At 41.5% G+C, this 13011-nt stretch overlaps 1 protein-coding gene across 2 annotated transcripts; it reads right to left on the minus strand.

Moving 5' to 3' along the window:
• Nucleotides 1–846: 846 nt before the first annotated feature.
• Coq4 (Coenzyme Q4) lies at nucleotides 847–12938 on the minus strand. Of its 2 annotated transcripts, none has more exons than XM_084588169.1 (7): nucleotides 12679–12938; nucleotides 12448–12564; nucleotides 12275–12371; nucleotides 12098–12200; nucleotides 9188–9411; nucleotides 2968–3143; nucleotides 847–1102 (listed from the first exon to the last, which is right to left on the minus strand). In XM_084588169.1, exons 1-7 carry the CDS (start codon nucleotides 12839–12841, stop codon nucleotides 1044–1046), a joined length of 939 nt encoding a protein of 312 aa, XP_084444295.1. In that variant the 5' UTR covers nucleotides 12842–12938; the 3' UTR covers nucleotides 847–1043. The 2 variants fall into 2 exon arrangements, with proteins under 2 accessions (XP_084444295.1, XP_084444297.1); XM_084588171.1 differs by lacking the exon at nucleotides 847–1102 and adding an exon at nucleotides 1271–1358 and having other exon boundaries at nucleotides 12679–12936.
• Nucleotides 12939–13011: the final 73 nt, after the last annotated feature.

Genomic DNA, 13011 nt, shown 5'->3' on the forward strand with positions numbered 1-13011 from the left:
GTTCACAGGGGGCTTTCTCTCGTAATGGAAAACTGGGCAACATGTGGCCATGAGACTATGCATAGCATGGCTCTCAAATGCAAAGCTTGCTTCTAGATGACTTAAACCAAACCACTTAAGCACAAGATTTATTCATAGAATAGGCAGGAAGTGTTCAAATAAAAAAGGAATAATGCACTCTCAATAACACATTGCTTTCCTGAATTAAGCCTGTTTAACTTTCACTTAAAGCTTTGAATCTCTTTCAGCTATCCTGGAGTGTGCATGTAAGCAAGCACCTTTTTCATTTATATGCTTGTTTCCACAGGTGTCATTCAACTAGCCCCATGCTAGTGTGCATTCTTTTCATGTTTATATTCTCTGTGAGGGGCTCTCTTCCACTTTATGATCGGGGTAGTAGGCGCCCCTTTGTTGAAACATCGGCCAACTCAGTTGTTCAGCCCTGCAGCCAGGTGTCAGATCTGCAAAGGTGGCCAAAGCGTATACCCTGGAGCCCAAGCTTTTTTCTGGGCTGTACATGTAGACATCTCTGCATGTATTTGTGTGCCTCACATTTTGTTTTTTCGGTGTTTTTAAGTACGTTGCTATGAATAGCATTACAATAAACCAGGACAGCAGCAGCACAGACAAGACAGCAACGAGCGAAGTACGTATGCAATGTGTAAGTGTATGAATGTGTGAATAGTTGGTAAATTTGTCACCATGTATTTTTAGCTGTGTAAATAGGATTTTCTTTTGTAAACAGATCCTTCTGTATTCATTCACATATGCATTTATTATTCTTAATTTGCAAGTTTTCTAGCATGCAGAGCAATGAATGCACACAGCACACTGCAAGTATGTGCTACAGACTAACAGAGAAGTTAGATCATGCTATGCCAAGCTTCCACCAGTTATGGGTTGCAAATATAACAAGTACTGGGCCAATATACTACCCACCAGCACAAATGAGCTGCAACATTTTATTTCTAAAAACAAAGGAGACTCGCCAGTCAAGGGGTAGCTCATAGGTCAAATCATGAATGGTGATTGTGATTTGAAAATCAGGTTCGAAAGGCTCTCCATGGCAGCGAGAGGTCAGGGTGTGCACAGACACAGCCAACTGTAAAGCAGCCATGAACAAAGCATGACATTTGGCTTTTCCTGCCTGAGCCCTTACTTTTGCATTTGTTCATGCTACTGTGTTCTGAGGTCGATTCATAAGGCAGCAGAAAAAAAAAAAAAAAAAAAAAAAAAAACGAAAACATTCACACCAGTTTATACATGCAGCTCATGCAGCAAAAATTCACAGGTTTATTTTTCTTTCTATTCATTTTATTATATTTCTTTAACTGTATGTCTTCTCCAAGGCTACTTTGCTGCAGGAAAAAAAAAAGCAAGGACCTTCAATAAATAATGGCTCAAATGTGTTGAAAATGCATGAAACAAAGCATGGACTAACACAACAGCAAAGTTACTGTAAATATGGTGCAAAGTACACATGGGAACATGAGAGTTTCTGAGGAAACATGACATTTAAAAGTACTACACTACAATTAAACTTAACATTCAGTTGAGGAAACAGATAGGATATGAAAAAATGCAGCAGTACAAAGACAAAAGTCAGAAATACAACCACAGTACTCCACCTGCAGGCCTTGTTATTTTGCAAGTTGTTATTTTAAAACTTTCATAACTACCATATATGGCCACATATAGTTACTTTTTTTCAAAACAGACCTTCTAAAATGGGGGGGCCAACATAACGCAGAGCCAACCTAAGGAAGCCTCGGGTAATTTCGGTAAAGCTGCAGGTAGCACGCACCTTGTGCCAGATCCACAAAGCTCCATGTATTGGAAGAAAATTGACTCAGCAATGTAAAAAAACAGGTTCCACTATTTGTGTTTTAGGTGCGTGCTGTTTACCCAGCTCACTCACGCTGGCAGCCACCTTCCCCGACGAGTGAAAGGCAGCGAGACATGCCTTCAGGACCATTGCACTACTTCTGCATTGGCATACACATGCCTGTACATACTTTTGTGCACACATCCATCCACACAAGCTACTCACACTTCCATATAAAAAATGCTGCCAATGTTATGCAATTCCAGTCCTAACATGAAAACAGCATTGCTTTTACACATCCACTTTCTTAACGTCGAAAGACACAGTGTTCGATTTTAATGTTAATAAAATTCAATGCAGTTCTTGAAAGAAACCCTTGATATATTTAACAACAGCTAGTTTATAAGCAATAACATATCATCCAAGTAGGATGCACCAATTGTGGAAAGCTTTACAGTACAAAAGTGCTTTATCTTGCGTTAAATTTCAATGCCAAATAAAGATTAAAATCCCTAATTAAAATAGTACTATCATATCTTATGCTCTCACTACAGAACAGAATCTTTTCATTTCAACCATAGTAGTATAAATTGCTTTGGTCGTTTGTCAATCGCCTTAACAAAACATTACACAGACTTTTAAGGCACAATTATCCTCCGATGTTCTCAGCCACTGGGCAACCAGCAGAGGACGTTGGGACATTAGGCTACCGGGTGACACCACACCACGTAAGAAGTTTGGCCCTTTTACATTCCAACTGCTTTGCCACCCTGCAGCAGCATGTGATTAGTGAAGAGTATATTCTGGTACATTGCGTATCATTTAGAGCCAGCTAGCACATAATGAGAGGGAGTGCATGCAGAATTCTAAACAGGCCAGTCAGCTGCAACCAACCGACCGTGTATGGAATAGACACACAATCTATGTCAACACTAGAATGGCCAAGACAGGCCTGAAGCGCCCTAACATGCTGACGCCTAATACAAGGAGTGCAAAGATGAATTTACAAAAGTGACATTGTGCCCACATTTGTAAGTACTGCATCGGAGTATAAACATGCCTTAAAAAACGATGTCACACAGTCTTAGCAGACAGTCACTAGATGACTTTTCTTCAATCTTGTATTCAGTGTGCCACCTTACCTCTGTCAGTTTGACGAGGTATCTGCCTAGGAAAGGGCTCAATACCCAATTCTTGCTGCAACTCAAAAAGAGGCTTCTCCCAGTGCTTTTCATAATAGACACACATGAGATTCTTGGCGTTAAATCCCACTCTTAAGGCCCAAGGCAGATGAATGTTGACGTAGTCTCGTCGCTGCCTTAAAGAAAATAAATAATTTTGTTAAAGTTATTTATACGGTAGACCAGTGACATGCATCGCATGCTGTCACTACCAATGAATGAAAAATAAGCTCTCAGCCAGCTCGGTTGAAAAATGGAAGGATTTTGGCTGCTCAAACCAGTTAGCAAGCCCACAGAGTGAATGAAACACAGTAATTATTCAAACAGTCCTTTGTGACAACTTTGAGACCTGTGCCTTACCGAGCACATCTGTGTGGCATCAAACCACTAGGAAATGCTTCGTTTAAACTGCCATACCTAAAGTGACAGTCATATTAAAATGGTATGGAAGTGCATGACCACAGAAACATAGAAATGCATTCACCAAATTTCCACAAACTGCCGCCTAGTACTTATCAATGTAGCAAGCATGGTCTAAGTAGTGCCTCTTCACTGCAATAGCCCAACAGCTGTCTGGCAAGTCTAAATGCCAAATTATTAGGGGTGTGGGAATATTCGAAATTTTCGAATATTAAATCGAATATCATAATATTCGATTCGTTAAACGAATCAAATAGTGGAAATTGAAAATTATTCAAAACTGTTCGAATATCTTCGCAAATTTTCAAATAATTTTCGAATGCTTTTCGAGTAACTGGCACGAATTAACGTCTCGGTTACCTCCGACCATTCTCGCGAAGGCAGCGTCAGCTCCGAGCAGGCACAGCTTGCTGCCGCAATAAACCTACGCAAGAAGCAGAGATCACCGTTTTAGGGAGCCTACATGCTTCAGGGTGGCCGCGTCACGGTCCATTCGCATGGAAACATTCTTAAAGATTGGACATATCACGAATCGCGGAGGCAACTTCTCGTAGTCGTGTCATAGTTCACACATCTCTAATCTGCCGAGAAGTAACGTTACCATGTTTATTCCCTGAAAATTTCATTCACTTTCATCATCAACTTGCTCCAACACAGTAACTTGTCGGCGGGAATCACTTTCATCGGACAGTGTGGAGCACCTTGTTTTCTTGCAAGGGAACTGTGCGGTCGAAGCTTCCGTAACATTTCCCAACAGACCTGCTGTGCAATTTTACAGTCCAGAACCATTTGTTGGTGAGTATCCCTAGTTACATTATGATGCACAAGACTGCCTTTATTTTGTTCCCATAGTTAAAACACTTTTTTTACATTAGTGCTGCCATTTCAACATGCCCAGTGTTCCATATACTCATTTAAATCTTTGTGAAATGCGCTTTGTTTCACTGCATCTTCACTACTTCTAATGTTCCACCTTTTGGGATATCAAATTTTATCTTTGTGAATGGTCGTTTCTCATAACTATTGCAACAAGTTTCAGTCCTAGTCATTAAAGGCTCAAATAAAAACTGCAGATTAATCTAGACATGTATCTGCATTTTCTGTGTGATTTCCCCGCAGTGTTAGAGCCTTAATCTAGTCAAGCATTTTTAAAATTTTTGATGACTAGTCTGAGAAAGTCATGTCTTAGTTGATGTGATGTTGTTTGACTGATGCCATGTTGACAGTACTGAATTTCTAGTTGTGCATTCTAGTAGTGCCAGGCTGTACTTCTAGCCAAGTTGCACCTAGTAAATTTAATAACTCCTGCCAACTCCACTTGACTTTACTGAGTGCTATTTTCTTTTGCTTATGGCTCTGTGCAATCGTTTTGCTTTTAAATATTTAAACTTTATCTCGCCTGTAGTCTAGGTTGACACAGCTGTACATTGTTGTGAACTATATATCAAACAGCATTTTGAATAAAATTGAATTTCAGACCCTTTTTAATGTTTTGTAATCAACGTACAAATGATATGAACATAACTTGCAGAGTATTCAATTCGTATTCGATTTGCTGCTTTCACTATTCGATTCGTATTCGATTCGCTGCTTTCACTATTCGATTCGTGTTCGATTCGCTTTTTAGCTACATTATTCGTATTCGATTCGACAGCAAGAGTGCACTATTCGTATTCGATTCGGTTTGGAAAAAGTACTATTCGCACACCCCTACACATTATGCTTCCTTTACTTCCATACCATTTTAATATGACTGTCACTTTAGGTATGGCAGTTTAAAAGAAGCATTTCCTAGTGGTTTGATGCCACACAGATGTGCTCGGTAAGGCACAGGTCTCAAAGTTGTCACAAAGGACTGTTTGAATAATTACCGTGTTTCATTCACTCTGTGGGCTTGCTGACTGGTTTGAGTAGCCAAAACCCTTCAGTTCTTCAACCGAGCTGTCTGAGAGCTTATTTTTCATGCATTGGTAGTGACAGCATGCCATGCATGTCACTGCTAATAGACTTTATCCACATCACAGAGCATTGCTATCAAAGAAAATGCTTGAACAGTTACTGACGTTACAAATGTGCTACTCAAACAAGATAAAAATTACTGCCTCTCCCATAACTGGAGTAGATGTAAGCATGAAATGGTTGCTGTCATGGGACCACAGAACCATTCTTGGGGACTGCATGTAAGCCGTTCTGTGCAGCATCCCTTTCACTCTGGAGTGGCCCTGTTTAAGAGGCCTCTGACAGCCAACGAATGATAATGAAGTATATAAAAAAATGTATCCATCTATTTCACGACACTATTAGAAATGACCAATTAACCCTTTCGCTGTCACGAACGTACCAGTACGTTTTCGCTCTTTCCCTCCACAGTGTCACCGACGTGCCGGTACATTCTCTATTGTGCGTTCAAAACTTCACACCTGAGCGCGAAGCTGGCGCACTTAGACAGGCTGCGCCATCTGTAATATCTTTCTACAAGTTCGTATTTTTGCCCTGCGTTGGTGCATATATATGAAGAGTACGGAGCGACCGCGCCCAGCCCTGCCACCTTTTTTGCTGGGGGGCACGGCCGCTCAGTGCGCACTACTCTATCGCGCTACGTTTACGGGTACAAGGGTTGTTCTGCCATCTGCCGCAGGTTTGCAGGTATTTATTTTTATGTTGGCGCGTCTGCTACGACGTGTCACGTTCAAGACTCGTGTCGTTGCCTCTCCAATAGGTCGACACATGACTAGATCGCTGCTTTCGCTCTCTATTGCCGCGGCCTTGCTTGCGGCTAGCAGTAGCAAAAGAGGCTGTTTTAGCCTCTTTCCACCTCCCTCCATCACCTTGATTCCTTTGTGCGGGCCATCGGATGTGCGCCCTCCGTACCCGCGGTTACTTTCGGATGGCTGTCTGCGCGAGACCTTCGACTGCGGACTGGAGCGATGGTTCTTTTCATTATAAATACGTGCCGAGCTCGGAATCAGACTGTCAAGAAGTATAGAGAAGTTTTTTCATATATTATCCTCATTTATCTAATAATCTAATTATTATATTATAATTTATTATATAATGACAATGATGATGTTAACAATACCTGCAGAACACTGAAATGCGCATATTCTGAAGACTACGTTTTTGTATAGCAATCATAAAAAATAAATCGCTATGCTCGTTCCCTGATACACTCGTTCCATGAAACCAAGCCGACACTGGGGGTGCGTTACGGCCAGAAACGCCCGACAGCGAAAGGGTTAAAAATTCAGCGTATTTTAAATGCACAGCTTGAGCGATATCTCAATGAACGTTGAGAAGAAATTAGAAACAACAATTTTTGTAACTCGTTTGGACAGCACCTAGCATATGTATGTCAATCCTGCTCAAGGGTAGAGAACTTTACTTGTTCAATCTCGTTCAGTGCTATGATGATGGCTCTGTTTGGCCTTGACGTCACTTCAATGTCGCCAACAAAGGGAGCTAAATGTATTTCACTTAATACATGCATATTTAAATACAGCTTGGCAGTACAATCTACTGATAATAAAACAGTCCACACAACTGTAGAGAGACCATCTCTTGATGTAAAACACAAAATAAGCCTTAAAGGAGTGATCAATCTTAGTTTCTGGACTTAAGCTGCTTATTTCCCACACATAAAGTACATATGGTGAATAAATATCAGCTACATATGGTAAATATGGGGCAAACTATGCACACACCCCAAAGCAAGTTGAAATGTTGCTTTAATACGGCATAAAAGTGTAGCTACAATATTCCACTGTTAGGTTCATCTCTTTTTTTATTCTAATAAATGTAGATTTTTTTCAGGGGCAACCAAACAGTTGCCCTTACAGGTGCACAAAGGCTCTAGGCAGTGGCATGTTGAATCACGACGCACAGCACAATAAACCTTAAAACCATCATGAATGCCATAATTTTGCAGCACTGGTTGTTGGTCATGCTCTCTTAGCACACACAACTCCTGCTCTACACACTGCTCTATTGCCAATATCCCTGGCATAACAAGACAGACAGCTTCACAACTGGCCAACAGTGTAGCGGCACATGTAACTCACTTCCAAAGAAACATTTCAGAATTATAAGCACAGTTTGGAAACGTAAAATAATTGACAGAAGGAACTGCAGAAGAAATTGTGTGAATGTTGTTTTTTTTTTTACTTTTCACGCACACACGTTATCACTTGTTGGTAATCTCTTTTTCTGTGTCTCATTTCATATGCGATGTTATTTGCACTTTGGTAGGGTGCAATATATGAGCCTACAAAGATGCAAGACGTGCATATTTTGGCATTTAGCACTGTGTCTCATCAACTTTGAATATCATTTTCATTCTACCAATAAAAACCTATGCAAGTGTTTTCACTTTTACATAGTAACTTGTTCTTTACTCACTCATATCAGCAACACTGCTACACTGATCACCCCCCCAAAAAAAATCAGAGGTCATAACTGCTGAACTGACAGTCCACTGCGAATCAATCAACAGCGTACATTTGACACTACATAAACACTTTGAAATGGTAGTCCTTGTCAGTGGGAGGAGCTTTATGATCTCAATTGCAATCACTTTCTTTTTATTTGATTTTTTTTTAGATAATACGGCACGTCCAGGGCATTCAAACTTTGGAGACAACGGCACGTCCAGGGCATTCAAACTTTGGAGACAAAACAACGAGCTCTAGTCTTATTTACTGGAATACTAAACTTCAATCTGCCAAATGACTGCATCACAACCCCTTTAAAGGCTGCACGTCAGCCATTTCATATTACTTTCCAAACAGTGCACGAAATGGTACAATCAGTGTGCTGTAGCAGCTTGCAGCATTCCTATAGCAAGTGACAGTTAAGTGAAACTTGAAATTTCTCCAACCATCCAACCACGACCCAACCATCAAGGGTGCATGATGCAGGGCTTCATGCAGCTATAAGTAAAGGAATGGTGGAGGGGGGCAGGGGGTGAGATGGGTGTGAAAGAAATGAGAAGAAAGGGAGGGAGGGATAAGCCAGTGTTGCCGGTGCAGGGGTGCTCCCTGGCATCTTTTTTCTTTTCTTCTGAAAAGTGGCCAGGAGGGAGTGAAGACCTTGCAAGTATACAACAGGAAGGTAGGTCTTCGCTCCCTCCTGGCCACTTCACAGAACAAAAGAAAAAAAGAGACACCAGGGAGCATACCTGCACCTGCAACACCATCTTAAACCCCCCCCCCCCCCCTTCTCCCCCTCGACCATTCCTTTACTTATAGCTGCATGAAGCCCTGCATCATGCACCATTGAAGGAAGCGCCGCCGGTTTTTGTAAAATAAAAAAGTGATGGTTGGAGAAATTTCAAGTTCCACTTAGTTATCAACCCAACCAGACAGACAAATCAGTCGAAATGTTTAGCTTTCAAGTGACAGTTGCACTTGCTGTCTGCTTCCAAAAAGAAGCAATTCATCAAATTATTAAACAAGCAGCTTTGAGAGAGCTTGAATAATAAGAATATGAAATGTTGCATATGCGAGATGTGAGGCTGCTTTGGAGGGCAGTGCTTAAAGTGAAAAACGAGTAACCAGGCTCCTCAAATAAAAGTCTGGGTATTATTTTTTGACACACACTGCACAAGTGACTTTATGCAAGCCAAATCAGAGCAAAGCAATGAGGCATGGCTTTTGTAAATCACAGAATTGTGCTGGCGAGATGACCTCATATAAAAAAAAAAAAAAAAAAAAAAGAAAAAGGCAAGTACTAGAACCAAAGCAGAGAGTAACAAATATAATATTACTTGGGCTTCAGGCGCACTGCTCCAAAAACTGCTCCAGTTGAGCACATGGGCATCTTAGTGTGGATGGCTTCAACCCACTTCACCGTCACTTCACCAAGCATGTGGATTGGCATCTCCAGAAGTGTGTGGATCAGATCGTGCACCTCACGGTATCTCTGAGCCACATAAGCCAACTCAGCATCATCAACAAATTGCACTGGAAGCCTGGAGTCAGGTGTCACATTCTGCAAACAAAAATTGCAACATAAAAGGAAGGTGTTAGAGTCACACTAGTCAGCAAAGATGATGCAGTCATGCAATTAGACTGCTTGGTTTGTCCAGAGCATGAATACATTTCTGAATGTACACAGCTCCAACAAATCCAAAGGTACAATGGTGCTCCTATATTTATGAGAAAATGAACTGGGTCAAAAGCAAACAGAGCACCAATGCATAATCTGGAATTTAGCTTTTGCTTAACTAAATGTCTCATATGTCCCAAACAGCCCTTTCTTTTCTGGTGAGCCATCATAAATTGTTAGATGTTTAAGAATGATTGGCTTCTAGGCAAGTTTATTTGATACTTGGCACATTACTACAGGGTTGGTCTGTGTATCTTTCTAACAAGTGGTTCTTATTGCAGTTATGTCCAGAACGTTACAAGCTCTTTTTGCATACATATTTACAACCGTAAAGCTTGATAAAAATAGAAACACCCTGTACTAAGATGGACCGAGTCATGAAACTGGTTTTAGACATTAATTCCTCTGTCACATGAACACTTCTGATCCCCGCCCCGTCGTGGTGGCACAGTGGTTAAGACACCCGACTACTTTCCCGAGTACCCGGGTTTGAACTCAACCGCTGGTGGCTGCGCTTCGTGGAGGCAAAACGGTGCGACTCCGTGTGCTGTGGGATGTCATTGCACATTAAAGAATCCCAGGTGGTCGAAATTTCCGGAGTCCTTTACTACGCCGTCTCTCATAGCCCGAGTCGCTTTGGGACGTTAAACCCCACAAACCAAACCAAATCAAATCAAACTTCCGATCCCCATTGAACTCGATCTGCATTGAGGTTTTCAACAAGGATTAAAGCATCCGGTGCTGCACGCCCGTTTTATATGACCATTGAAAAAGTTTCCTTCGTGTACATTACATGACATCAAGGGTGGCGACGCCTGCTCTCGAATGTGCTTGAAAACTGAGTGATTGAGGAAGCGGCTTCAAACCAAGCAGGCTTGGGCTCGATCGTAGTTGCAAGTTACTGTGTGACAACCTCAATCTGCATTGAACTGAATGCAGGTTGAGTTCAGTGAGGATCGAAAGTGTTCATGTGACAGAAGTATAAGTAAAGCTTCAACTTCAGTGGTACAACTATTCACAACTAAACATTGTGAGGGCAGGTAAGCTTTATTTCAATGTCAAGGGCATATGATAAAATGTCATGTCAAAGATCTAAAATCACTTTTTGCTGACGGAATGCCTAAATAAAAATATGTGTCAGCCACTGGTGCCTGAACAACTTGGGCAACTAAGACCAGCCATCATTTCTATAGGAATGTCTCACCATGTCCTCAGCTGCTGACAAGCAAATCTAATACCCTAGTCACACGGTCATTTTCAAAGGCGATTGAGTCGATAGCCTTCAAGATTTTCAATCGCGATCGAACTCGGAGTTGTGCCGCTGCTACACGGCAAAACACGAAGGCTGTTGAAATAGTTATGGTGTTTGGCGCCAAACTTTTGTGGCACCACTATCATTGCTTTCGGTTTTGCTTAAATAACTAAAATTTCTCTATAAATGCAAAATAAAATATAACTATTACCTTTTTTTGGTAACTGCAGGTGTTTAGTTGTTATTCAAGGACAACGCTGTTTTTTTTTTTAATGCGTTGACGTTCATGCGGCTGTGCTTTTCATTGTTTGCTTTTCTCGGTGGCACAGTTTACAGTGATAGCACATAAATAATGTGCCTTAAAAAAGAGCGATGCTATTTTAAAATTATTACGGGCTGTAATATTTCACCACGCAAATTAAAGATATAAAATAATAACGCTTGTTCATGTTTTTGTATCGTAAACGCACTGTGCACGTGTGTGCGTGAAGCTCCTCGGGTCAACGCTAGCAACCTTGCGGACGTTCGAGGGCCTTCGAGATCTCGATAGAGTTCTGGGCTGCTCCGCTGACTCGATAGACTATCGACTCAATGGTCATTGAGAACGCCCGTGTGGCAGCTTTCGAAGGCCTTGGAGTCGATAGGCAGTCGGTTCGAGGGCCTTCGAAATGCCCGTGTGACAGCGGTATAAAAAAACTCTGTCCAAAAATTTCTTCTGTTGTCATTTAGTCTATATATAAACCTGAGATGCCTTTTACTGGCTGCAAGGTTGCATACTTTACCAAGCATAAGGAGGCCCCTGGCTGAGCTTTCAGTACTTTTCAAGATGCAAACTGTGTTCCATGTGACCAATTATATATGCACCATGCTCCTATACAATATTACCCAAGTTGGATCAGCGAAGATAGACCTTAAGCCCCATCTTAAATGATAGAAACACAATGTATGATAAGCATTTAATTTTATTATCCTGCAAATGCTTGTGCTGTGTTGCCAGAGGAATGAATTAGCACAACAATCTTCATGATATCCCGTCCTGCCTTCTGCACACTACTTTATTTTGTTAACAATATGTGACCGAATACGTGAGCAGGAAGCAAAAATGCATATATAAATATCCCCCTGGTTGGTCTTTTCCAAGGAGTGTGGATGTGTGTGTATATCATATATATATATATATATATATATATATATATATATATATATATATATATATATATATATATATATATATACACACACACATTTTTTTTTTTACTCCTATCCTTGGTCTTTCCTTTAAAAGGAACTATCGAAATAAAGAGCTCCAGTATTTACGTTGTCATGCAGGAACCGGTAGTACGTGTAGCCGAAAGTGTAATCGGGAAGCCGGCTAAGGTAGTCCAAGTCCACTGTGCAAGTGTTGATTCTTGGCCGGTCTCTGCGTTAGATCCGTCAAAATGGTCGCCATACTACGGCTAGTACTGCCACCTTCTAGGAAAAGCATGCCCGCACCTTAATATCTGCCGGCCTTCTTCGTCATTCGACATTATCCTGTGCAGGTCGCGAAAAGCGTAAGCTCCGGTAACTTCTCCAAAGACAGCCACCATATCTGCAAGTAGTGAACCAAAAATCTTCAAGTGATGCACAAGCTTTCCTCCACTACACATAAAAACAGCTGTCATTACCATCTCTAAAAGGGTCAGTTATAGCAGCAAGTGCAGAACCGACCGATATTAGAGCTTTTTGGGCGAAAGTTGTTGGTATGTGGCCCGGATACAAGGGTCTCTGTTCAACCAGTGGCTCTGCAAGAAAACATCTCCATCACAGAAAGCTATAACGGGTTTTGAATAAAAAATCACGCGCAACTGAAGCAGGTTAGGTAGTTACGCGCTGCTACAAGTAGCATTATAACTCACCACCATGCTCCTGCATTTCAGCGTTGCTCGCCTGTGCAAGCGGACGAGCGGTCAATAAAAAGGGGCTGCACTCGGGCGCTTGTGCCCGAAAACATGGCAAGCGATCAACAGTACGCTTAACATCGCCGTGACGATAACGTATAAAGGCTGGTAAACGCAGCATTGCGTAGCTCAGCTGGCAAGCCAGCTAGATATCTTGCAAAACTACTCTCCTTCGCAACTAAAAGTTTGTTTCACGGCAAAGCATTACTAGTGTCGATACTGCTGGAGGGTTTCAACTAGAGCGAGCATGGAGCATGACATAATTTTGTATGTATTCACATCTGGAACAAT

This window comes from Amblyomma maculatum, chromosome 1 (assembly GCF_055883805.1).
Source record: "Amblyomma maculatum isolate TAMU_Amacu chromosome 1, ASM5588380v1, whole genome shotgun sequence".
NCBI lineage: Eukaryota > Metazoa > Arthropoda > Arachnida > Ixodida > Ixodidae > Amblyomma > Amblyomma maculatum.